At 62.1% G+C, this 26,016-nt stretch overlaps 1 protein-coding gene and 1 long non-coding RNA gene across 6 annotated transcripts in view; one reads left to right on the forward strand and one right to left on the reverse strand.

Annotated features, from left to right (window-relative positions):
• Positions 1–26,016, forward strand: part of CABIN1 (calcineurin binding protein 1) — a 98,563-nt gene that overhangs the window by 52,937 nt on the left and 19,610 nt on the right. For all 5 annotated transcript variants that reach the window (XR_003005753.1, XR_003005754.1, XM_024763761.1 and 2 more), the window contains exons 28-29: positions 432–763; positions 7,420–7,533. Coding sequence is in view for 3 of the 5 variants with exons in the window: in XM_024763761.1 (XP_024619529.1) it covers positions 432–763; positions 7,420–7,533 (446 nt within the window). In the remaining 2 variants the exon portion in view is untranslated. The remainder of the gene's footprint in view (positions 1–431; positions 764–7,419; positions 7,534–26,016) is intronic.
• Positions 14,800–26,016, reverse strand: part of LOC112412213 (uncharacterized) — a 16,513-nt gene continuing 5,296 nt past the window's right edge. The window contains exons 2-5 of the long non-coding RNA XR_003005755.1: positions 23,384–23,438; positions 23,040–23,151; positions 22,800–22,923; positions 14,800–17,516 (exon numbers count right to left, since the gene is read on the reverse strand). This is a non-coding gene — a long non-coding RNA (uncharacterized LOC112412213). The remainder of the gene's footprint in view (positions 17,517–22,799; positions 22,924–23,039; positions 23,152–23,383; positions 23,439–26,016) is intronic.

Consider the following 26,016-nt stretch of genomic DNA (forward strand, 5'->3'; position numbering starts at 1 on the left):
GGGTGGGCTGGGGGTGCTGAGCGTGGAGCGGGTGCTGCCCTCGGTGGTGGTGGTGGCCACGCCTGCCCTCTTCGGGCTGCTTCCCCATTCACGTGCACGGCCTTGAGGCGGGCAGCCACGTGCCACCACCCACAGGGACACCCTGAGCCCAGCTCGGACCCCCCTTCTCAGCTGCGTGCCAGCTGAGATATCCTGTTTCATCAGGGAGCAGACTGGAGGCCACGGAGGCCTCAGCTGGGGGCTCGGGGGGCAGAGGCAGCGAGGGCCCACGCCTCCTGCCCCTGAGTCGCCTGGGTCCAGCTCCCGTCCAGCAAGAGGGTGGACCCAGCTATGCTGATCGCTCACCAAGGTGCCCCTGTCGCTGGTGGTGGACTGCCACGGGGAGAGGGCCTAAAGCCGAGGTGACTTTCTTTTCTTTGTTCTCAATTCAGGAAAAGCTGAGGAGTCCTCGGAGAGCACGGAAGGCTTCCGGGCCACAGAGCAAGGCAGCCAGAAGCCTGCTGCCGACCCCCCGGCCTCTGCTGGCACCCCTGCCAAGCCCCCAACTTCGGTGTCTGCCCCGTGGGATGGGAGGAAGAGAGGGGATCCGCTGGGGGAGCCAGCTGCCTTCCCCCCGGGGCTGCCGGCCGGCGCAGAGGAGCAGCGCCAGTTCCTCACGGAGCAGTGCATCGCCTCGCTCCGCCTGTGCCTCAGCCGCTTCCCCCAGCACTACAAGAGCCTCTACCGCCTGGCCTTCCTCTACACCTACAGCAAGACCCACCGGGTGAGCACGAGGCTGAGGGAGAGGGGTTGATGCATCGGAGCTGGTAGAGGTTTCTGGCGGCAGTGGCGGGAGGGATGGGCGGAGGGCCAAGAGGCGGGCGGGCTGGAGGTGTCCAGCCTTCCAGGTGACAGGTGACAGGGGCAGGCATGGGGCTGCTCCCCTAGCAGGACCACATGCTCAGATTCTGGCTTTGGGGTGAGGGACGGGGGACGACAGGCTGTCAGCTCCTCCCTGTGAGGGCCTCACTGGCGGCTCCCTCCCCCGTGGCCTTAGAGCCCGCCCCGGTCCCCCAGGCTGCCTCTTGCACGGACCTCCTGGCCATCACCCTGCCCTGGGCTCACCTCGCCACGCAGCTGCCGGCCTTTGTCACTGGCTCCGCGCGTGGGCTTTGGCACTGGCAGCCTCCTCCAGCTTGGAGGGCAGATGATGTAGGGGCTCCCAGTGCTTCCCAGCCAGGCCTCTCCTGCTGGCGCTTAGTATTTGTGGGGGGAGTGGGGCCTGTCTGCTTTCTTTCACTCACACTTGCCCCCGAGGCACTGGGAGACAGCTCCCGCAGAGCTATGTTGGGGCGGGGGGGCGGCGGCGGTGGGGAGATCAAAAATATGCAAATGAGCAGATAAAGCAAGTCGCATCATGACAAACCCTACAGGGAAGACAGTGGGGTGCACACGGGCTGGGGTGCTGCTGCACTCTGGGAAGGTACCCTTATGCTGAGACCCCTAGGGTGGCCACGGGTCCAGTGGGGTTGTGGCGGCTGGAGGGGAGGGGAGGGGAGGGCAGTGCCCAGACAGGTGAGCGGTTGGTGGGGCGGCCTCGGGGGTCAGGCTGTGGTCTCTGTTGACCTGAGCTCAGCAGCCAGAAGCTGCTGGCCCCTGGATGGCTTCTCTGTGGGACGTTTGAAGAACTAGGGAGGGCAGTTGACCTGAGATGGACCCTGGCGCTGGTTGTGATGGGAAGGTCCTGGATGGGGTTCTGTGGGGACCGGCTGGTGCGTTCACGTGACTTGGTTGGTGGTCATGGAGCAGAGCAGGTAGAGCAGTTGGCAGGCCTGGTGGGGGGACCTCAGCAGGGGCTCCGTCTCAGCTGCAGGGCGTGAGGCTTTCCCAGCCGCCCATCGCTGCCTGGCCTGCACTCAGCAGTGCACCTGACCTCCAGTGCCCAGGCCTTCTAGTCCCAGGCAGACCTGGATTTTAATAAAACTCCCACTTGAACAGTCTGTGGGGGCCCTGTGGCTGATGCTCCCCTTCTCCAGAAGCAGTTGCTGAGGCGGGATGTAGGGTACAAGACGCCTCTTAGGGAAGGGTGGCGGAAGTCACAGGGTTGGGTGAGGGAGAGCTGGGCTGCAATGTGGGCCCCACGGAGGCCTGCGGCGCGCCCACCCCCGCCTCCCCTTTAAATGGCTTTAATCTGAGCACAGGAGCTGTGCCCATAAAGGGCTCCACAACCTGTTCCCTTGCTGAGTGGGCTTTTTAAAAGTGAAAAAGAGTATTTATGTCAAAATTAAAGAAAAATTGGAGGGGGGCTATTCATAGTTTTGCCAGTATAACAGAGAGTATGCTGCGTGTGTCTCTTCTCTCAGCTCTTGAGCACTCACACCGTTGACCATCGGGGGTCGTGTCCTCTGCTTGAAGTCAGGGAGCCCGGCTCTGGGAGCCCAGGCCCTGTCACTCCACTGCCCCCCAACGTCCTGAGTGTGTCCATGCTCACAGTTGGCCGTTTGCTCTTTCCTCGAATTCCCCCACGTCGTCCGGGTCCCCTGTGATGGTCTGTGGCGGCCATGGGGTGAGGTGGGGTGGCTGGACCGGGTGGCGGAGACGAGGCTGCCCAAGGTTGTCTGCTCCTCGGGCATCACACCCCATTTTTGCATCTCCTCGGTCACTGTGTGCCCAGATTCGCCATGTGGTTCTCCCAGAGGGTGCATTGTCTCGACGCGTGAGCCCCCCTTTCTCCTGCATCGGCCATGGAGGGCCCCCAATATGCACCCAGGCCTGGCCGTGCCCTGGGGGTAGCGTGGGCTGCCATTTGCTTCATCCAGAGGCTTTGCTGAGCAGTTTGTGAATACCTCACTGCCTTGAGGGCTGAGCGCGGGAACCTGTCAAGGCAGCCGCAGTCCTGGGGGCGTGGCCAGAGCTCTCAGCTGAATCAGTCACTGAGCAGCAGCGACCACTTCCCACGCAGCTGTTGGGTAACAAACGCTTCCTGCCGTGTGGGCTCAACAGCAGCCTGTTTCTTCATCAGATCCACCTGTGGGCTTGGCAGTGGCATCTCCCCGTTGCCATCTCATGGGTCCGGTGGCTGCCTGGAGCAGAGAGGCCCCGGTGGGTCCTTTGTGCTTCAGAGGGCACTATCAAAGTGAAAAGATGATCCACAGAATGGGAGAAATATTTGCAAGTCACATATCTGATAAGGGACTTGTATCTAGAATATATAAAGAACTCTTACAACTTGTTAATTAAAAGGCAACCCAATTTAAAAGTGGGTGGGACTTCCCTGGGGGCGTAGTGGTTAAGAATTCGCCAGCCAATGCAGGGGACATGGGTTCGATCCCTGGTCTGGGAAGATCCCACATGCCACAGAGCAGCTAAGCCCGTGCGCCACAACTACTGAGCTGGCGTTCCAGAGCCTGTGAGCCACAACTACTGAGTCCACGTGCCACAACCACTGAAGTTTGCGCACCTAGAGCCCGTGCTCTGCAACGAAGAGTAGCACCCGCTCGCCGCAACTAGAGAAGCCCGCATGCAGCAATGAAGACCTAATGCAGCCAAAAATAAATAAATAAATAAATTTAAATAAATAAATAAAAATGGGCAAAGGGTCTGAATAGACATTTCTCCAAAGAAGACATACAAACAGCCAATAAGCACAAGAAAAGATGCTCCACACCGTTACCCATCAGGGAAATGCAGATCCAATTGCCCTGAGATGCCCCTTCACCCTGCTGCAGTGGGCTAGAGCCCAGGCCTGTGTCTGTTTAGGACTTGTTTGGTTAGGGCTGCCCCCTCCAGGAGGGTTGGCAGAGCTGTGCCCACCACGAGATCTCTGGGAAAGCCCTGACCGATTCATTGTCAGCTTGTGCTCTGCTCTGGGCAGTCCTCTATCCTCTGGGCCACCAGCTCACGTGTGGGACCCTCAGAGCCTCTGAGGAGTGGGCAGGTGTGAAGGGACTGACCCTCCTGCACAGGCTGTGTGCCCTTCTGTAGGCGCGTGTGAGTGATCGGGGCCAGGACCCGGCATCACAAGGGCAGGTGGCCACAGCACAGAGCTGCCCACCTGCTTGCAGCCCTGCTCCCCTCTGGGCACATAAAATGCCCCCCACCCCCCAGCCTCTCCACGCAGACCCCAGCCTCTCCACGCAGACCCCAGCCAGGTTCTTGTCAGGCTTTACTTGTGTGGTTTATAAAGTGAGAACTCGATGTTTTTCTCAGCTTAGGAACCTTGGTTATGCACTTCAAAGTCTGTGCCATGTGGTGTGAAGAGTGCTGTGCCTTTGGGGCCAGAGTCAGCGGGACAGATGGGCCTCTCCATGGTGTGGAGCCCATCGATTTGAGTAGGTCAAGCCCTCTGCCAGCCATGTGCGTCACAGATACTGTTGTTCACGTTTGGAAAGAGGGGTGAACCCATCACCACGTCGTCCCACGGCCACCACATGGCAGGAGTGCCTATGCTTGGCGTGCCCTCCAGGGCGCTCACGCATTCCGCAGCAGGCTCCCTGGGGAGGAGAGTGGGGCGAGAGGAAGTGGGTAGGAATGGGTGCAGGAGTGTGGCCGTTTGGACAGGGCGCCTGGGAGGCCTCTCTAAGCAAAGACCCGACAGGCGAGGGCCCAGCGAGGAGCTATCGGGGAGAGGCCTCCAGGTGGACACACAGCCAACATGCATGCTCCGGATGGGGCTCAGCCCGCAGCCTGTGTGACTAGCCGGGCAGGAGGGGAGGGCCAGGAGGCGGCAGAGCTCAGGAGGGCCGGTTAGGTGGGAAGGAGTCGTGGGGCGTCATTCTGAGTGAGGTTAAAGTGTCGCAAGGCTCGGGGGAGGGGGGGACGTGTGTGGCCGTGTGTGAGACTCGGGCGGCTTTGGGGAGAGTCAGTGGGGTGGCCGTGGGAGCCCAGCAGGTCGCAATGGCACCATCCAACCGCTGATCTGAAGAGCCGTTAACGAAGGAGACAAGGGCCTGGGCCGGGTGGGCCGTGCAGGCCTAGGTCAGCCGCAGTGCCCCTGGAGTGTTTGCCCTTTGGTGGCCAACCCTTGGCAACCCCTCAGGGAGGGAACTTGGGAGAGAAGCTCTCTGGCCTCACCCCCACCCCAGCCTCCTACCTCCCAGTGCTGCCTCCCACCTCCCAGTGCTGCCTCCCTTTAGTGCTCAGCAGTGGGAAGGCGGAACAGGGGCGGTGGCAGGGCCAGCTCCTGGGAGAAGGTGTGGGAAGGGCAGGGAGCCCTCCCCAAGGTGCCGTGTGTGTACACAGTTGCTTTCCTGTCTGCATTCCTGGGGTTTGCCAGCTGATGCTAGGTGTGGCCTGATGGCCACCGCCACCCTCCAAGTGGGCAGTGGAGGCCCAGAGAGGCGGTCCAGCTCTCCGAGGCTGCCAGGCACTTCCACAAAGATCCATGTGCACCACCCCGCACCTGCGTGTAGCTCTGTGAGCAGACCTGGACCTCTGAATGCCTGTCTGGGAGACCGGGGGGGGTGTTTTCCACAGAACAACCTCATGCTCTGGCCTCCCCGGCTCCTGAGTGCTCAAGCAGTCCTTTCCTGGGCTCCCCGGTGTGCTGAGCCCTGGGTGGGTGGCTGCTCTGCCCCCTCCAGTGCCCTGGGCTCCCCCCTCCCCAATGTGTGTTTCAGTCTCCTTCTTGCCTCTGGGCCTTAGTCTGTCCCCTCTGCTTGATGGGCTGCATTTCCTTCAAGCTCAAACTCTGCCCATCTTCCTTTGATGATTCTTTTTTTTTTTGGCTACGGCCGGTCTTAGTTGCTGCATGCAGGCTTTTCTCTAGTTGCAGCTAGTGGGGGCTACTCTTCATTGTGCACGGGCTTCTCATTGCGGTGGCTTCCCTTGTTGTGGAGCACGGGCTCTAGGTGTGTGGGCTTCAGTAGTTGTGGCACGCAGGCTCTAGAGTGCAGGCTCAGTAGTTGTGGCACACAGGCTTAGTTGCTCCATGGCATGTGGGTCCTTCCTGGACCAAGGATCGAACCCGTGTCCCCTGCATTGGCAGGTGGATTCTTAACCACTGCGCCACTAAGGAAGTCTCCTTCCTTTGATTCTTTTCTCAAACATCTGTCCCACCTTTCTATGGACCCCCTACTGATCTAGACCCTGAGGAGCCATCAGTGAAGAGGTCAGTCTGTCCCTGCCCTCGGGGCTGACAGACAGCGGGGCGGTGGACGAGGCTGTTTGAGGGCTGTGGGGGTGAGTGGGGCGGCACGTGGGTTTGGAGGTCAGAAGAGGGGATGGGCCGGGCCTGCTCTGAGGGAGGGGCGCCTTCAAGCAGAGGAGAGCCCCTCACCAGGACCCCTGCCCTTGAGCCAGTGAGGGGCTCCAGCCCGGCGAGTGGGGCCAGGTCACATGAGGCCTGAGAGGGGTCGCCTGCGTCCCGGGGGAGCGCGGTGCCAAGCACAAGGCAGAGGCAGAGGCAGAGGCAGGTCTGTGACATGACCCCCACCCCACCCAACCCCGCGGGGCCTAGGGAAGATCCCGGCCTTGGGGTTCCAGCCTGGGCCAAATGCAGGCTCTGCTCCGCCCTTACTGGCTCTGGACCTCAGGCAGCGCTGGAGGCCGCTCTCCTTGGCAGTTCCACGTGGTGAGGGTAACAGTCACGTGCTCTGCCTGGGTGGCACACGTCGCCCCACCCCACTGCGAAGCTGCAGGTATGCGGGCAGGTCAGGTGCCCCCGCTGGCCTGTTGCCTGTCCGTTCCCCACGGGTCTCCTTGTCCCCATCAGCTCCATCTGGGGCCTCGGATGTGAACCTTGATAAGGTCTCCTGAGCCGTTGGTCAGTTCCGTCTGGCCCACCTGGGGGCTGCCCAGAGCCTGCTGTCTGCCGAGTCTGTGGGAGGCTGACAGGCCCGCAGTTGGGCCCACGCTGTCTGTGCTCTGCTGGGAAGGCGTGCTCTCCAGTCCATGAGAAGGCCCCAGAGAAGGCCTGGCTTCTCACTGTGCCCTGGGTTCCACCAAGAGGCACCACTGCCCAGAGAGCAGTGGCCTGAGCACTGGACAGAGCCCCCCCTCCTCCGTCCCAACAAGCACGCATCCCCGGAGTCCTGCAGAGCCCCAGGTCTCCCAGGCTCACGGTGGCAGCCGACAGCCTGACAAGTCAGGCTTGACCGTTTGGGCCAGTGGGGGTATCCCCTGGCAGAAGGTGGGGTGCTGGGTCCGTGCAGCAGCTTGTGAAGTTGTGAGGGTGAGGCATCCCTGTCTGTGCCCTCCTCAGGCAGTCTGAGGCCACGGTCTCCTAGGTCAGCTGTATTAGGCAAGAAACCAATTCCTGAAACGCACCCCACAGCCAGATGATCAAAGCCGGCGGCCGGGGCCGCCGGGCGCTGTGGGATGGATGTCTGCAGGAGCTGCTGCTTTGCCCACGCAGCCTGGAAGGAGGGGACCGCCTCCCTTCTCCGTGGGCGCCCAGAGTTGCCCACACACTCACTTCCAACCTACTTCTTGCTTCCCCAGAACCTCCAGTGGGCCCGCGATGTGTTGCTAGGTAGCGGTATCCCGTGGCAACAGCTGCAGCACATGCCGGCACAGGGGCTCTTCTGCGAGAGGAACAAGACCAATTTCTTCAACGTGAGTAGTTTGCCTTGTTGATTTCCGCGGCTGCTGGCTGCCAGCGCTTTTCACGGAAGGAAGGTGTGGGAATGGACCCCGGCGTGGGCGTTCCCAGGACACGGGATGGCAGCGGCCTCAGAGGGCAGGCCGGGTGGCACAGTTGAGAGTGCGCCAGACTCGGGAGTGAGGCCCTGCTTGCCGAGCGACTTCTGGCAGGTCGCTGCCCCCTCTGGGTACCGATTTGCCAGCTATGGGGAGAGGCCTGGACGAGCTCGGTGGTTCTCTGGGGCCGCGGTGGGCAGTGGTGAGAGGGGCTCTAGGCCCGTGCCCTGCTTCCCCTTGGGGTCCTGGGCACCAGGAGATTCTGATTGGAGGCTGGTCTGCTGCTGAAAAAAAATGAGTGTGGCCAGTGCTGGGTCTTCAGTGCGCTTCCAGCTCTGACATTCCATGCGAGGTAGAGACCCACCCTCAGGCAAGACATGGCCCATCCCCGAGGCCCCGTAGAGCCCACATCTGCCCCTCCTGGCCAACCCGCCTGGCCTGGGCCTCCCGCATTTGCTCTGCCCTGCACAGAGACCACTGGCCCCTCACTCTGCTGCACCTATGGGTCCTCACCCATCCTCCTCACCTGTCCTCAGCTGGGTGGCTTTGGCATGTCACATGGATCCTCTGAGCTTTGGTTTCTTCTGTATTTTCCTTGCTTCCCTGTCACATCTAGAGAAGCCGAAGGGCAGGATTGGCCTGGACAGGAGCCGAGGGGGTCTTGGGGGGTCTGGAGGGATGTGGCAGAGGCTGGTTCTTGAGCCATATGGGCAGAGTGAGGTCCCTGCTGAGAGCTGGCCAGGTGGTGGGTGTCTGGATTCATGGCTTTTCTCCTCTCCCAGGCTTGAGCAGGGGCTGGGCAGGGGCTCCGAGCCTGGGAGCCCTGCTCCTGCCAGCCCTCTCCCTATGGGTATTTTATAGACAAGTAGTAGATCAATCTGCATGGTACCAAGGGGTTTGCTGTGAAAGAGATGCTCCCTCCCACCCAGATGCCCAGGCCACAGCCACTGTCCCTCATCCTGCCCGCTTTGGAGCCCACGCCCGGGGACGCACACAAGGGCAAAGTGCACGTGCTCCTGCACCTGGTTTTTCTTCACTTAAGTGTGTGTCTTGGAGGGTGTTTTTTGTTTGTTTGTTTGTTTGTTTGCGGTATGCGGGCCTCTCACTGTTGTGGCCTCTCCCCTTGAGGAGCACAGGCTCCGGACGCACAGGCTCAGCGGCCATGGCTCACGGGCCCAGCCGCTCCGCGGCATGTGGGATCTTCCCGGACCGGGGCACGAACCCGTGTCCCCTGCATCAGCAGGCGTACTCTCAACCACTGCGCCACCAGGGAAGCCCTTGGAGGGTGTTTTTGAACTTGCTGTTCTTTTTAATAGCTGCTTGGTCCTCCCATGTGGATGTCCAAGGTTTACTAACCACCCCTATTGATGGACGTTTAGGTTGTTTCCAGTCTTCCACTGTTGCAGACAATGCTGGTATATATGTCTTTCCACACGCGTCGGGGGTCCACTCCTAGAATACACTCTGAGAGACAATTCCTGGGGCAAGGGGTTTGTGGGGCCTTGAAGTTTTAGCAGATGCTTCCCTCCTATCCAGCTCCTCCCCAACCCTGGACTTACTGACTTTCTCTATTATTAAATGGTTTTATGTTTGCTTTTCAGTGGGTGAAAAACACTTGCGTTCTTTGTGAGTGGGACTGTGATGTCATGTAAGCAGTTTTAATTTTTTCTGTGTAGTTTCTACTCAGGTTCATTTTCCTATTGGATTATTGGCCCTTTTGTTATTGATTTATAAGAACTCTTTCTATATTAATGAAAGGGGCCCTTCTTCAGTGTTCTGCAAAACTTTCTTCTGCAGTTGCTGAACCAGAGTGAGAGTCAGGCAGGTGGCTTGGTTCCCCTGAACTCCTGCTTGCTCTCCTTACACGTGGACCTGAAGAGTGACTAAGGACCCAGAAGGAGGGACCCAACCCCCCTTTCTTCCTTCCGGGTCAGGCACCAGCCTTCCTAACAGCGAAGTTTATGAGGCCAGCCCCTCAGATGCCTGCTCCCTGCAGCTCCTCCCGTGGTTTCCAGAGCCTTCCAGAAATGAGCCCCACAGGCTGAACGGGACGTTTTGCACGGTTTTGCCTCTTCTGGGTCAGCTTTTGTTTCTTTGTGCATCGCAGTGAAAGGTTAACCTCTGGGCAGAGGGCAGACAGGTGATGGCACCCCCTTTTATGCAGCACCCGAGGGACAGGCACTCAGGCTGGCTGGTGACAGCACGGCCCGTGCTGAACCACCCACTCTGGCTTTGCCATTGCTGCGGCTGGACCTTCGGGGTGGACGTGTCTTCCAGCCACAGCTCGCTCCCAGCGCCTCAGGGAGTGCTGGCCCTGCACGCATTTGTGGGACAGATCTTAGCAGGAGGGATGCCTCCTGCCTTGTTTACGAGGAGTGTTCAGGGCAGCCCTTGGCTGACTGCTGCCCTGGCCAGTGGGCTGGGCTGACAGCTGGGCTGGGGGTCAGGACAAGCAGGCTGGCTCTTCTCCCTTCCAGTGCTGGGGTTACTGCCCGGGCCTGGGGCGGGGGCGGGGCAGGGACTGGCCCTGTGAGCAGGTGTGGGGAGGTGAGGGCAGGGCCATCCAAACCCCCACCACCCTGGGCGGTACCCTCATCCTCAGGGCCTGGGCTAGGAGACCTGCCTCTTAACTTTTACTGGCGATTTCTGAAAATCATGTGAGCCGCATTGTCATTGGGCCACATCGTCATTGCAAACCGTTCAGACACACAGCAGAGCCCACACCCTTAGTCTCTCACCCCAGGCCTCCTGCCCTCCTTAGAGGTACCTCTGTGAGCGGCCGGCTACTCCCTTTTCTCAAGTGTACGTGTACCAAATCAGACAAGTTTGTCGTTCTGCTTTAAAAAATATGCCTGCATGTATATGTGTATGGGGGGGTGCTTTTTGGTAACTTGGGCTTTTTCGCCGACACTAAGTCTTGGGGACATTCCCTGTAAGGGGTGCAGGCCGCCTGTGGCTGTGTATCCTCTGGGTCCCGAGGAGGTGCTCGCTGTGGGTCTGTGGACCGTCTCCCTGACAGCCCGTCTCCAAGCACGTCCTCCTGGTGCGGCCAGCACCGGCTGCCGTGGGCCCTGCCGCAGGACACTCGCGGGCTCGCCCCTTTGTGCTTGCCCGGTCGTGCGGGCCTCTGTAGCGTGCTGTGGGGCACAGGGAGAGAGCGGGACCTTCAAGGAGTCCGGTTGACTGCAGGCAGGGCTCCCACGGGTAGTGGGTGCTGCTTGGCCAGGGAGGGGGCCAGAGGGAGGCCAGGGCTGAGGCTGTGCCGGCCGGGGCTTCTCGGGCAGCATGAGGGGCCGGGCAGAGGGCTGGGTGCACAGGGGACCGGTGGCCTGGGCCCTGCGGCAGAGGCCTGGTGCACAGCGGCCCAGCCATGCGGTGGGACAAGCATCTGAGGGAGAGCAACGAACTTGGCGCATCTCCATCACCCCCCCTCCCCAAAGACTTGACTGAGGTACTGGCTCCCACCCACCCCTTCTCTGCCGTGGAAAATCCCGTCTGTGGGCCATGTGCCGGGCAGGCTGGATCCTGGCCCCGGGCTTGAGTCCGGAGTGGCCGCAGCCCCACCCAAGGGCCCCACACCCCACCCTCTCCCGACAGGCAGAACGGTGTGGCCTTTGCCAGAACAGAGCCGGGAGTTGTTGGACATTGCTGGTTGAAGTCCTGCGGCCCTCCCCGCCCTGGCACGGCTTGGCCTGGGCCCTGGGGAGGGATGGGCAGAAGGCGTGTGGCCACATGACTCAGCGGTGCCTCCTCAGGACGACTGTGCAGGGAGCTGGGACTCCATGGAGGACACAGAGGCCTAGGTGGGAGGCAGTGAAGCGGGGCTGGACCTGGGGGTGGTTCTCTGAGCCAGTGCCAGCCCTGAGGGGGCTGCAGAGAAGGGCTGTCCGTCCCTGGGCAGAGGAGACCAGGAAAGCAGAGGCCACGGGCTTGTCTCTGAGTGCCTGGAAGTTTCCACGGCTTCCTGGGCAGGTGTGTGCGCCCCTGGGTGGGGGGCCCGTGGGGGCTGGAGCTCTGTCCAGGGCAAACTTCTCTCCCACTGGTAGTTGATTCGGAAACGTTCCCATAGTAACCAAACCAGAGATGGCTCTCCCTCCTTCCCCAAAATGTTTGCTGATTTTAGCAAGCAGGTTTTTTTTTCTTGTTTCAACCCAGTTTCCAGCCACCGTGAAAGAAGCAAAGGGAGCGAGGGCCTGGCCGGCACTGTTCCTGCTTCCCAGGCTGTGCAGGCGTCCGCGGCTGTGGCCTGAGTTTGAGGGAGTAGGGGGGGAGTGCTGGCCTCCAGGGCCTCCACCACGGCTGCTCCCGCCCCATGAAGAGGCCCGCCTCTTCATGGAAAGCAGCCCACGGCTGGCGATGGCTGGTGGCCCCCAGGGCAGGTCCCAGGGCCGCATCGTCACCGAGAAAAGCACAGACTTTAGGCCCCAGTGGGTTTGGCTCCCAGCCACTCACCCCTTACTCAGCCCACACAGGGCATGAGGTTGCTCATTGGCAGGATGGTCATGATAGGTGGACAGGAGCCCTCGGCACACTCTTGGCCAATCACACAACTCACCCTTAGGACAGGAAGTCAGCCTGCGCCGGGCCCTGGGGCTTGTCTGCGGATCCGGTGGTGCTTCAAGAGGGCAGTGCTGGGGACCAGAAGGGACCTGGCTGGAGGGTGGAAGGGCCTGCCCTGGCTTGAGTGGGGCAGCCGTAGATGTGGATGTCGCCATCCCCGCCCACCACCTGGGCCCCCTTCTGTGTGTCCGGGCACTACCGTCAGTGCCTGTGGGTGCGGCTGTGTTCCTCCTTGTCACGGCTGCAGATGCCACTGTCTGGCTGTCCCGGGGCGCCTCTACCCGCCCTCTCCCCCGTGGATTGGTGGCTTCAGTTCTTCACTGGTACAGGAGGGCTGCTTCTCCCCGGTGCCAGGGGCTCCACGACAAGCACTCCTTACCCAGTGCTCCCATGCACGCCTAACGGCTCTGCCGAGCTGGACCAGGTGCCTTCCCGCCGGCCACTGCCCTGCCCCTCCGGGCACTCAGAACCGAAGGAGACTCTCATTTTGGCCCACCTGTGGGGTGACCAGGGAGACTGGAGCACCTTCCCACACCCAGGCCTGTGCCTTTGCCTGGGCTCTGGTGCGCTCTCCTCGGCAGCCACCACACACCCTGTGGTTCTATTTGTCCTTACTCCAAGTTGCTTAAACTGATGGGAGATACAGTCATCAGGAGTCATCTTTGTTTCATTAAGTGTTTGTGCCCTGGAGCCTGGTGGCTCACTGAGGGCCCTGATGTGGGAGGAAGGGCCCCCTGGTTGGGCAGCCAGCTGCCAGACAGCTACCTGCCAGAGCTGGGGGAAGGAGAGAAGGTCTCTAAAGCTCCTGGCACCCCGTGCTTCTTGGCAGGAATCCGTCCCACTGATCCTACTCTGACTTGCTACCGGTTGGCTGTGTGACCTGGGGGGTCCCCCAACCCCACCCAGTTGCAGATGCCGGTGTTAGGGAGGGGCAGGTGCAACGGGCCCACCTCCCAGGCCAGGGGCCTCTGAGCCCCAGCTATGGCCCAGCCCCAGGTATGGCCCACTGTGTAGGCCAGGCCTCAGCCAGCACCCTTCCCCCAGGGAGAGAGCCCGTGGTGCTGGGCAGGGCCTGGCCTCTAGAGCTCAGTGCGCCTGGGCATCCCTAGGTGGGGGCCTCATCTAGAACAGCATTGCCATTGCCCCCTGATGCACCCCCAGCACAGTGCCCGGCAGGCGGGTGTGCCTGGTAAACGTGAATCCCTCCCGCCCTCTAGAGGTCCCTGGGACGAGGTCAGCTAGGAAGCAGCAGCCTAGCAGCAGCCCCTAGCGCGGGGGCGCCCAGCCCTGGCCAGGCCCTGGGGTCTGTGCCTGGGACAGCCACCTCCTGTTGCGGGGCCTGACTCGGCCCCTCTTCCCCCGCCCTTCCAGCTCAGTGCCTGGTGGGCCCGTGGGCAGCCCCTGCCTCACTTGCATACACCCGTTGACTGAGCCAGTGGTACCGCCCCTGGACGCCAGCCTCAAGTTCAGGGCCTTTGGAGGCTCAACCCAGGGAAGAGGTGTTGGTCTCCACCCAGTTAATTATACGCACCCGCCCCTGGCAGCGGGGCTTTGTGCTGCCTCCTGGCAGTAAACAAGCCACGCGGCGTGTCCCTGTGGGGTGTTCCGGCCTGCGGGTGCCCTGGCATGGCTTCTCCAGTGTGGAGTCTGCCCGCCCGCTTGGGCCGGGGCCAAGACAGCCAGGAGAGGAAGCGCCCGCCTGACAGCAGACCGACCACTTTTCCGAAGTTGGTCCCGCCCACGTCACCTTCCCTCCACTCGGGCCTGGCTGTGGACCCGATCACCTTCCACCTCGGCTCGTCCCGTCCCTCTGCCCACACCTCGAGGCGAGTGTCGCCTGGGTGTCAGACCGGCTTGTGCCAGGCCCTGGGCCGGTTGACAGCAAGATCCAGGGGCCACAGGCCAACCCACTCAGTGGCTGGATTATTAGTCCCGTTTCACAGAGGCGCCAGTAGGTGAGGTGCCTTGGCCGAGGTCCCACAGCCAGTCTAGGCCGGAGGAGGGATGTGGACCTTGTGTTCTCTGGTGCTGAAGCCGCGGGTGGCAGCCGGCAGTGCCTGTGAGGAGGAAGGGCGGAAGGCCAGTGCTGGCTCCACACTGGGATTGGCCCATTTGGCGATAAGCAGGATGGTGGCCTGGGCAGGGGGCACGGGCATCTAGCCCTGCCCTGGGAGGTGAGGCCGCGTGCCAGGTTGATGGGGGACCGGGGTCAGTAGTGGCCACGGTGTAGACCAAGGCCTCCCCTGGGCAGCGGGGCCATGTGGACATGGCCTCGAGTGACTGGCTGGCTGGGCCCGGCCACCTCTCTGTGTAGACCCCCAGGCCCACCCTGCTGGGGCTCCCGAGGCACAGCACAGCGACAGAGAGAGGCCAGAGCATCTGTGCCTGGTCTGGCCCGGTCTTGGACGGGGGGCAGTGGCAGGAATGGCGCCATTTACAGGTGCTCACTCTGGTCCCCACAGCACGTCTGTGGTGCTCAGGCACTGTTACTGTCCCCGTGTACAGAAGGGGAGGTTGATACCAGTGGGCATTTTAGGCTGTTAAAACCAAAAGCCCTTTTCTAGTCTCTGTCCACCAGGCTGGACAGCAGAGCTTGTGGCCCTGTTTCCGGGCCCTGTTCACAGCCCCTCCCTGGCTGCCTTGGCTGCTGTGGGTCCTGGGAGAGAATGTCAAGTGGGCCTCTGCACAGTAGCTGCCAGCAGCCATGACAGCGGCCAGGGCCCTGGGAAGGCTGGTTCTGTTATACCCCCTTTGAATGAGGTGCAGGGCCCAGGGAGTAGCCCAAGGTCACACAGCTAACAAGTGGCCAGGCTGGGATTTAAATCCAGGTGTGTCCCACTCCAAGGCCTGCTCCCTTAGCAGCTGTGCCATTCGGAGTTCAGCAGCCACATCTGGGCTCTAGAGAGTGTGGGTGTCGGGGAGGTGAGTGTGGTGGAGGTGAGTGTGGCAGCTTGTATCCTGCGCCTCTGCCCCCTCCTGGGGTGGGGGGGAGGACCCTCGCCCCTCCCTTTCTCTGAGACCTCCTGGTGGCGAAGCACTCTGTGCATGGCCCTTGATTACCTTCCATCATGCCATGAGTGAGGCCCACTCTTGAGGGGCACCAGGTCTCTGGGGGAGGCGACTAGGTGAACAACGGCTGTGGGAGCCCAGAGCGCGCAGTGGGTTTGCCATCACTTTTGCACACATGCTTTTTGAGACCCTCAGGCCTGAATAAAGCCCCACCACTCTTGGAGGTCAGAGCCCGTAACCTGAGGGTGAGCAGGAGGTCGAGAGAGGCAGAGGAGGTGGCGTGGGGGTGCCTGCACCACAGAGCAGTGGGAGCCGTGGGGTGACCCCGTGCCCGCAGGGACGGGCCAGGTCCTTGCAGGGCAGAGGGGCTGGCAGGGGGCAGATGTGACACCAGCTGACGCAGGCGTGCTGGAGGGGCCGGGCTGGGACAGGGTCAGGTGCGCTGCTGGCCTCCACTCCTCTGGGCGGCCGCCACTCATAGCAGCGCGTTGCATCCTTAGAACCCACAAGGTGTTGGTCGTGCCATCATCCCTGCCTTACAAAGGAGGAAACTGAGGCCCAGCCACACTGCAAGTGGGCACCTGAGCTGGGATCCAGACATTCTAAAACAAGTCAGGGCCATGGGAACGCAGCCAGTGGACGGACCCCAGAGACAGGCAAGGACGGGCCCAGTGCACCTTCCTGGACCGACAGGGTGACAGGCAGGGCCACAGGGACAGAGAGTGTGAGGGCGCAGGTGGAGGTGGGCCCAGGGGTGGGCCCTGGGTCTGCGTGGGCGAGTGGGACACAGGGCGCCCCTGCAGGCCCACAGTTCATCGTCCTACCATTTACCTGAGGATGGTTCAGTTCCACGTGCTGGTGTCGACTGATTCCCAGAAGAAACTGGGATTCCTTGTCACCAGTGGACACCCCTCGCGGGCCTCTGTTCCTGTCCCCACTCTCGATGGAGGGGGACCGCCTGCCCCATCCTCACTGAGATCACTGTGGCCGTGCACAACACCGTCCTGACGTCAGGGTAAAGGACACCCAGTCACGTCAGTGGGAATTAGAGAACAGAAAAGAAGGGAAAAGTTTAAATTGAGGAAATCGAACACTGGGCTGTAGTAGGAATTGCTGCTGTGGCGCTATTTTTAGCATTATTGAGTTGATTGATGGGCCGGTTGCAAAAGCAAAGTAAACAAAAGAATCACTTCAAGTTCTCCAAGGGAAAAGGCCCAGTTTTTAAGAGTCTTTAAACGGTTAGCAAGCTTGTGACTTCTTAGCATCACCCTGAGCTCTCCTTCCTTCCCGTGTCCTCGGCTCTGCAAGCTTCATGGGACTTCACAGCCTCCAGCCCACTGGGCCCGGTTCAGCCTGGAGCAGGTGCCCAAGGCCTTCCCGTCTGTAGGATGCCCCGGCCCCTGCCCTGACAGGACCACAGCGGTCATAAATCCCTGCCCAAGCCAAGCCACCCCCACTCACAGCTAGACTTTAAAAACCAATCAGACATAATCAGCCTCTGGACGGGCTGCCCCCACGTGCATTTTTGCCAGGCCCTTGGGGACAGTTTCTGTGTCCAGGTGTGGGCTCACCGTGGTGGCCATGCCAGGATGCCCTGGCAGAAGGCGGCAGTGTGCTTCAGCCCTTAGCACTCTCGACCCCACCGTGATGGTCCCCCAGTGGGGCACGGGACTTGCCCCGGGTCCCACATCCTGCGGGCAGCCTCCACCCCAGAGTTTCTGGCCAGCCCCGGGACAGCAGTGTTTGTATCCGCATCCAGAATGGTCAGGAGCTTGCTGTGCAACATTCCTGAGAGAAGAACATTTTCCAGTGTGCACTGCTTTTCCCACTGCAAGTTATTTCTCAGAGGCTAGCTCCTGGAATCAGTGTCTCCGCTGAGTCTTTCTGAGGCAGGCACGTATCAGGCTCAGCTTTATCCCCCTGGGACACTGCCCCAGGCAGGCTCCGTCTGGAGGGCGGCAGGGGGGCAGCTTCCGGAGGAGGCCCAGGGCCCTCTTGAGGGTTTGGAAAGTGGAGCAGGGCAGGCAGCTGCTCAGACCACGGATGGCAGGGAGCTGCAGGGAGCCGTGGGAGAGGGTCGAGGGAGGGCTGTGTTTCCTGAGGCCACAGGAGCAGGACCCAGCGGGGCAGGGCCAGGAGGAAGGGGGCTCCCCGAGGCCTCGGCTGTGGCAGAGTCACTGGAACCTGTCCTTTGGGAAGGAGGATGCTTGGCTATGCCAGTCTCTGCTTAGTCCTCTTGGCCCATGGAGTTCTGGGGCTCACTCCGGATGCAGGCCCTCCTTGTGGCTCCCGGCCTGTGGGAGGGCAGTGGCTGTGGCCTGGCCCCTGGGCTGAGGTGGGAAACAATGTCAGGGATCAGGCCTCTGCCGTGGAAGGGAGGCCACAGGGCTTGCTTCCATGGGGCACAGAGGAGCTCGGGGACAGCAGACATTTCCTCCTCCCTGTGGCCCCATGATTCCCATCTCACGGTGAGCAAACTGAGGCCCAGCAGCCCGCAGGGAGCAGAGCTCGGATGCTTCTCACCTCCTGCCCACCGCCCTCCCCACCCAGCCTGCGCCCAGCCCGGCAGGAGTGGAGGTTCAAGCCCACCTCCGCCCTGGGCATCATCCTGCTTGCCTGGCCCTGATTAGCTGGCCCCACCCCAGCCCAGCAGGAGGAACTCTGAAGACCACAAGCCCTGAGCCACAGAGCCAGGGAGTGTGGGGGCTGCGGCTGAGCCAAGGCTCGCTGCTTTTGCCGGGGGGCCGCCCCTGTGGGCCGGCGCACCTCTGACCGAGTCAGGTGCCCTGTGACTGCACAGACCCAACCTCCTCATTTGTGAGATGGGGGATGTGAACGTCCAGCGCTTGGCACTCGAGAGCCCTGTGGTCCCAACAGTGTCAAGATGGCCACAAGCCACACACTGGGCCCCAGGGAGCAGCCTGGTGCAATCAGGACGTGGCCATTCCGGGCCCACCCCTGCCAGAGTGCGTGACTGCCTTGCCATCACGTCTCCAAACACCTGTCTTGACAGTGAAAGCAGTGGGCAGGAGCATACCCCTCCACAGAAGGTTCTAGGGGTGGGAGGGGGCAGGGTGGAGAGCAGCTGAGGGTCCCTAAGGGGTCTGGCAATGGGTAGGGGCATAGGGGAGGGCAGAGTGTATCTGGTGGCCTTTGCCTGTCCCCTATCCCCTCAGGGCACCGTGCCTGTGGCTGCTGCTCATTCACCTCCCCTTCCTTGCAGGCTTCCCGGGTGTGCCCTGGGTAGCTCAGAGTCATCCTGAGCTGGAGTGGAAGCCCCAAGGGAGGACGGCCTTCCTGTGGCGATGGGCGCTGGCCCAGGAGCCCGAGCACAGGGCTGGGCGGCACCCCCATGGCGTGGAGCCGGGGCTGCTGCAGGGGGCTGGAGTGTGGATACCCCAGCGCCCCGTCCACATGGGGCCCGACCCACAGATCTTCCGGTGCGCCTGCTCTGGGCGTAGCCATGCTGCCCTACCTTCGGGGTTTAGCCCTGCTTTTGACTTTCTGGTCCCGACCCTGACCTCAGTTTCCCCATCTCCAAAGGTGGGCCAGCTGGATGAGGTCAGTGGTTTTCCAACCCTTTTTCCAAAAGAGCCCTTTCTCACACACCCCACTGGGAAACACAAAAGGGCAGCTGCTCCCGCAGAGACAGGAAGGGCCGGGCCCACCTGGTTCGGCTGCACCACCATGGCCTGCTCCCCAGAGGAGGTGCATGAGCCCTGGGGGGGCTACGGGGTCTCTGCCCTGCCACCACACTGCCCACCCAGACAGGGCTTCCCCAGCTCAGGGCCCAGGCCATCTTTCTGGGGTGGCTTCAGGCTGGGAATTTCTCTCTCTCTCTTTTTCCTTCCACTTTTCCTATTTGGAAAGTTTGACCAAGTTGCTTCTGAGAAAGCGGCATTGGGTTTGAAATCCAAACCAGAGCTGAGGGCTCCAGGGGCCCCTGCCTGGTTTCCATGGTGATGGGCTGTGGCCACCATGTGCCCCTGGGGGCAGAACATGTACTCCCTCACAGGCCAGGCTGAGGCTACTCAAAGGCCGCCCACGCCCTCACCCTCAATTCTGCTCCTGGCCAGCCTCAGGCCCTGCACCATGCCTGGCCCCACCCATAGCTGGTGGCTTTGGGCGAGCTGCTCAGTATTGGTAAGACTCAGTTTCTTCATCTGTAAACTGGGGCTGACCAGACCCACCTCACGGGGTTATCGAGGATCACGGGAGACCATTACCACATGTGCCCCGGGGCCACTGTGTCCAGGAGAGGGTCCAGGAAGGCCCCGGCAGGAGGAGGAGGCAGCTGGGGGAAGGGACTTCGTGGAAAAGAGCACACAGGCTCACTGGGGTCCGTGGGAAGGAGGCGAGGTGGCTCGGGGCCAGTTGGGAAGGATGTGCAGGAATTTGGTTGATTAAAAACAAATTTTGAAATGTTGATCTCTAATTAGGTATAAGAAGTCTAAAATTAGGGTATGCCAAAGCAGGTGGAGCTTCCCCAGGAAGCCCAGCCCCTTGCCAGGGTGGCACTGACTCTCAGATAACGTCCTGTCACACCCACCCCGCAGCTCCCCATGTGGGGACACTGGCAAATTTGCTTAGGACAGACGAGCAAGGGCCCGCTCCGGGCTGCAGGGGAGGCTGTCCCAGCCCCAGCGGCTCAGTGCTGGGCTTTATTTCCAGAGAGGGACCCGCCTGGCCCTACTCAGAGGAGGGGTGGGGAACCCTGGGCTCCAGGCCCCTCTTGGGTGGGGAATGAAGCCGGCCCTGCAGCAGGGGCACCACGGGAAACCCAAACGGAGGAGATGGCGGTGCTCGGGCGCAGCGAGCTCTCGGAGGGAGGGCTCGACCTGCGGGAGCCCCTGCCTCAGCCCCCCTTCCTCGGGGCCGGGTGTGAGCAGTGCACCCGGCACCCTGCGTGTGCCGAGGGTGCAGGAGAGGGGGTCGGCCAGCTACAGCAAGGAGAAGGGGGCAAGGTGGCCGGACAGGCCAGGGAGAAGGTGGTCCAGGAGAGGGAACAGAGAGAGGCCAAATGGCACATGAGGGTCGGCACTGGGTGGGGCACGTGGTGCTGGAGAGGGCGGGGCTGGCTGTCCCCAGGGCTGCCCACGTCCATGGTCATCCAGAGGTACGTCCAGGAGAGGGTGCCCTCTAGCCAGAGAGTGATTGGATATGTGCTGCAACGCTGCTTGGCTTGGGTCGTGAACTCAGGCCTCTGCAAGTTCCGCCACCTGCCAGCAGGAGCGTCTGGCAGGTGTGGGGGCCTTGCTCCCAGGGGCCGGTCCTCGTCCTTGTTCCTCACAGCTCAGTGGGAGGCCCCCAGGCCACAGCAGAGGCTGCACGGCGCTCTAGAGGGGAGGAATGCTGCGCTTGTAACATCTCACATTTGTTCTTCTGGTTCGGGGCACCCCTGCAGGTTGGGGACAGAGCCCTGCTCTGCAGGACAAGCCTGGACGAGTTTGTTCCCCTTCTGCTGTTCTACATGAGTGTGAAGGGTTTGGGGGAGGTGGCGGGTTGTAAGCCTGCTTGGGACCTGAATGCCAGTGGAGGCACCAGCTCTGCCTGGGATGTCAGCTTTGTCTGTGGTCAGTGCCTGACCCCCGCCACGCCTTCAGCTCAGCCCCTCCCTGCATGAGGATCCTGTGCTGGTCATCCAGGGAAGACACCTGGCACAGGGCACGGCCACTGCCACCACTTGTGGCCTGAACCTGGCTCCACTTACTCAGCACAGATGCCCCCGGGTCCATAAAGGCCACTCATTAGGAGCCAGGGGTCAGATGGTGGATGGGTTGTCCTAGTTTTCTCCATGTGCACATCAGACATGGCTTTTCTAGGATGCGGGCTCCCCTCCTGAGATGAAACGGAAGCAGCTCAGCAGCCCTCCAAAGACTGGGTTATTCTAGAAGCCTGGACGGTAGCTCTCATTTCCAACCCTGACGTGGGGCGGGCTCAAAGGAGCCAAGTGTTAGCACCCTCTTGCTCTGAGGAGGCTCTCTTGGGCCCCATCAAACACATGCCAAGTCCCAGATCACCCCGAGAGGCATCAAAGCCTGCTGGTGTCTCTTCTCCTTGCTGCCCATTCCCCAGACCCCTGGCAGTCCCTCTCTCCATGAGGCCACGTGCAGCCCCACTGCACACACTAGGCACCCCTTGCCCTCCACGTGGTCCCATTGGCTGTCCCTGATCGTCCCAGCCATCCCCACCCCTGCCGCCATGTGGGGAGATCCCTGTCCAACAGCATCCAGCCCACAGGCCTGCCTCTTCTTCCTGAAGCTGCTCTGTCCCCCACCCCAACCTTGTTTCTCTCCCTCTGAGGCTGGCTCCGCTCCTGAGCCCCCAGCTGGGCTGGAATTGCCAGGTCAGCCAAGCCGACATGGGCCACGGCTGTGTCAGTGCCTGCGCACAACAGCCCTGGCATCCGTGACCGAGACCCTGGCTCCGCCCCATGGTGACTGGGGCCTTGGGCAGGCCCTGCAGGTCAGGCACTGGTGGAGGTGCATGCATACTCGTGTGCTCATCCCCGCAGAGCTGAGCGTGGCATGGGCACAGCTGTCTGCTGAGGTGGATGCTGCCCTGGACTGAGGGACAAGGGTCCTTGCGCCCAGCCCTCTTTGTTTCCCTGGGCAGGTCCTTGTTCCCCACCTGTGTCCTCACTCGTGGGTCAAACAGGCAAAACAGCTGGACTCAGTGACATCAACGATACTTTGCAGCTGCAGAGCATAGTCTGAGCCGCTTCTGAGTGCCAGAGGCTCTAGTGAGAATGAGATGGGGCTGCAGCTGGGGTCTGTGTGCCCGGGGTGGAAGGCGAGCTTCTTTCTCAGCCGTCGGGGAAAGGAGAGGAAGCTGGCTGCCGTGGGCCTGTGAGGCTGGCACGCTCCCGGCAGAGAGATAGCTCAGGCACACGACGCACAGAGCCAGCATCCCATAGCGGGGAGGCCTGCACCTCCAGACCAGCTGGCAGCTCAAAGCTCCAGTGCTGAGAACTTGGACTGTTAACTCTAAGAAGCATTCTTGCTACCTAAAAGGCAGCGTTGGACTTAGCCTGGGGAAGACTGGGGTTAGGTCAAGGTGGGGGCTGGGGTAACGGCTGGTGGAAAGGAACAGGAGCAGCCTGCAGGTCTGCGTTGGGTCAGGTCTTGAGAAGGGTGGCCGTGAGACGCCACTGGGCCACGTGGTCCCGTGGGCAGCGCAGCCGGTGGCACTTTGGCCAGCAGCTAGCTCTAGGTCTGGGTCTTGGCTTTGCAGGGCCAGGAGCCACCTCTGCTAGGGGTGCAGGCCTGGGGCGTGTGACGCAGAGCACAGGTGCATGTTTCCAAGGAGGGTGTGGCCACTCGAGGGGGCTGTGCTGCCCGCTGAGAGGAAGGTGGCCAGAGAGGTGTGAGCAGGCCCGCCACACGCTCTGCACGCCGCCCCGGGTGCAGGCCTGGGCTCTTGCACACGTTGGTCCGTTAGTCTGGCTTCCACTCCCCAGTCCACCACACGCCTCTTGGCCTTGGAGTCTTCCTTTCCACTTGCATAGGGATGACAGCCTCTACCCCAAGGCTACTGTTTGTCCTCTGCTGCTCCTCACTCAACACGGACGCCTTGAGACAGTCTGGACCACCTTCAGGCCAGGGGCTACTCACACAGACAAGGCTGGAGTCGTCCAGTCTCACCTTCTCTGGCTCCTTCTGGCTTTGGCGGTCACCCCTGGGCTCCCAGGCTCACAGCTCCCCCTCTGCAGCCCCGACGGGTATGCAAGTGCTTCACCTAAGAGATGGTGGCAGAGCAGAGAATGAACGGGGATAGTCAGGTGGGGGCCGCAAGAGGAAAGCTGGCCGCCCGACTTCCCAGCCTGGACACGGGTGCAGCCCCGGCCTGCCTACCTCCCCGCTGGCCGCCCAGGGGTGCTGGGTGGATGGTGGCTGGGGATGTGAAGGTCAGGACTTCCCAGGGCTGGCCCTTGACCGGGGCTGGACCAGGACCTCTCCCTTAGGGCTGAAGAGAAGAAAGACAGGGTCCTGTAGGCAGTGAGGCTGCCCGGGGTGAGGGCCATGTGGGGAAGGCCTGGGCTCTGAGCCGAGGGCAGGAAGGGGCCTGTGTGTGGGCCATTTCCTTCCCCAGCTCAGCCCTGGCCACCTCTTCCTCCTGCTGGCCCCCAGTCCCCCATCTGGAAGAGGTCAACGAGTAAGGTCCAAGGCAGGGGGAGGTGGCTCTCAGGGCCAATTACCTCTTGCCCTTGCCACCATCTTCCTTGTCTTCTTGGTCACCCACAGGTCCTGGGGCTAGAGTGGGGAGAGGGGTCTGTCAGGCAAAGCCCCCGTGGGGATCAAGTGATGTCCTCAGATGTTTGTTTTCTTCTTATGATCGATTGTTGAAGTTTGCTCTGGGGGATTAAGGTTAGGTTTCCCTTGGAGAGGCAGCGGGGCACCCTGATAGTGTGGGGCTCATCCTGCCCTGAGGTCAAGGGGCTTCTCAGGTGCTGGGCCTGTCTTCAGCCCAGGGCCGTGCACCCCCCTCTGCATCAGTCCTCCTCCCAGGAGCCTGCCAGGCTCAGGCAGTCCTGCGGCGCTCGCTGTGACTAGGCCAGTGACAAGGGTGACTCCAGGGGCAGGCTGGAGCACACCCTTCAGCACCCAGGCAAGGTGGCCAGGGACACCTGCCCCCCCCCCCAGGATTAACCCCGAACAGCCAGCTCACAGGTTAGACCAGCCCCTCCCTGCTCACGGGGGCTCCTGCTGGCCATGGGGGAGCAAGGTCAGGGTGGCCCCGAGGGTGGCATAGTGGTGCAGGAGCTCCCACCCTCTTAGGCCCTCAGGGTGGCCCTGAGGTGGGGAGCAGCTGTTTCTCCAGGGCAGTAGTCAGAGGCCTGTGTCCTGCACGTCCAAGTGCCTTGTGGGCGATTAGGACCTGCATAGGGTGCTGACAAGTGCCAGGTGGGGCACAAGGTTTTCTCAGGCCCCAGAAGTTCTCAGGCCCACCAGTCCCACAGCTATCACAGTGCTGTCGCATGAAGCCCCGGGGGGATCCCCACGTGCACAGAAATGTTTCCCCCTGGGGGGTCAGGGAGGGTGGTCCCCACTTCCTTGTTCTGCGGCCTGGCAGCTAGAGACGGTGATGCCCATCTCTGGGGCTCTGGAGAGGGCTGGGGTGCAGGGTGCCGTGTGGTGCTGGAGCAGGCCAAGGAGGTGGAGCCCTCAGGTGCCAGCATTTGCCCGGGGCATCTCTCCCCAGAGCCCCTGAGCTCCCCTCGCCCACCATGGCCTCCCTCCTGCTGTGACAGCAAGACCCTGAGCCCCGGGCTGCCCCCACCCGCCATTTCCAAGCTGTGTGGGAGGCCTCCTGCACACAGGGGCCTCTTTCCAGAGAACTACCCGTTCCACACACACCGTTTCTTTCTGGCCCAGATGTGATGCCCACACACATCTTCAGCCTCCCTGGGTCTGACTCGACCTGTGCAGGGCATGAGCGTCCCATGTCTGCTCTAGCCCAGGGGACAGCTGGGGGGAGTGTCCCCACCTCTTCTGGAGCCGGCCAGGCCTGGGGATGGCTCTCAGCCATACTAGACTTCCTGCTGTGTGACTCTGAACCTGTCCCCACGTGTGGGTGTCATGACGACATGAGTGTGGACAGTGAACAGCTGTTGTGACTTGAGGACATGCGGTGGGAGCACTCCTCGCCTGAGACCCAGCCCAGTGGGCATAGCGTCAAGGTGGCCTGTCTCCCTGCAGCTGTGTGGCCTCTGGGAGCCCAGGGCCAGACAGAGAGTCCTGATCCTCCAGGGAGTGTGAGCCACTGCCTCTGCGCCCCCCGGAGGGAGGGCAGGCAGGGAGTGCACAGCCCCCTGGCCGAAGGTTGGCCTTGGGCCGATTGGACTGGGGGCACGTGGCAAGCCTGGGAAAGCTGGTGGGCAGGAGCCAGCCGGGGCAGGACAGGTGGAAACTATCTGGCTTGGGGAGATGTCACCAGGACAAGTGTCACCAGGATAGGGACCTGGTGGATCTGAGGCATCTGGGTGTTTGGGGAGGGAGGAAAGAGCCGGGCCCTTGTGGTGCTGAGGTGGGGGAGGGATGGTGGGGAGGCTGGTGCCTGACCGGGGGGCTGCGCCTTTGCTCGGCCTGTCCTCAGCTGGGGCAGGAGAAGCAACCAGGAGCTGGTGGGTAATTCCAGGGCGGCCGGCTCCACAGGAAGCCAGAGAGGAAGGTGCTGTGTGCTCGCTGGGGCTGTGGGTGCCGGGGGCGTCCCTCTGAGCCCACTCCTTTCAGAAGGGGCACAGTCCCGCTCCTGGCACCCGCAGGCCTCTGCAGGGCTGCCACATGCCGAGGCTGAGGGGCTCCTGAGCCTGCCTGGCTTCTGCCCAGCCCCACCCCTCCCCCCAGTGTCTTCTGCTCTTGGGGCCTCACAGCCAACTGGAAAATGAGCCCCCTCCCAGCTGGAAAGCCCCGTGAGGGATGCCGTGATGCCCCTGTCCTGCCCTCCCCGCTGAGGATGGGCCTGGGAGAGTCTTCACTCCAGCTCCCACTGCCCCACTGGGTCAGCAAGGACATCCCCCACTCACCCACTCCTCTGCCCTGCACCGGGCCCTCGGGGCACAACTCCAGTGGCCCCGCGCACAGAGCTGCCCCGTACAGGGCGAGGACAGCCCCAGCCCGGCGCGTTGCTGGCCCCTGTCGCGCTGCCTTCCGCACTCCTGGCCGCCCCTACCCGGCTCGGCCTGGGATGCCAGGTCCCACAGCCTCCCGCGGTGAGGGCTGTGCCCCGCGTACCCTCAGCGGCCCGGCCCGGAACCCGCGAGTGTTTGCCGGCAAAGTCAGCCGTGCCGCTGGGCCCGCTTCCAGGCCGAACAGCGAGCGAGCGCCCGCG

This window comes from Neophocaena asiaeorientalis, unplaced genomic scaffold (assembly GCF_003031525.2).
Source record: "Neophocaena asiaeorientalis asiaeorientalis breed wild unplaced genomic scaffold, Neophocaena_asiaeorientalis_V1.1 scaffold110, whole genome shotgun sequence".
NCBI classification, from domain to species: domain Eukaryota; kingdom Metazoa; phylum Chordata; class Mammalia; order Artiodactyla; family Phocoenidae; genus Neophocaena; species Neophocaena asiaeorientalis.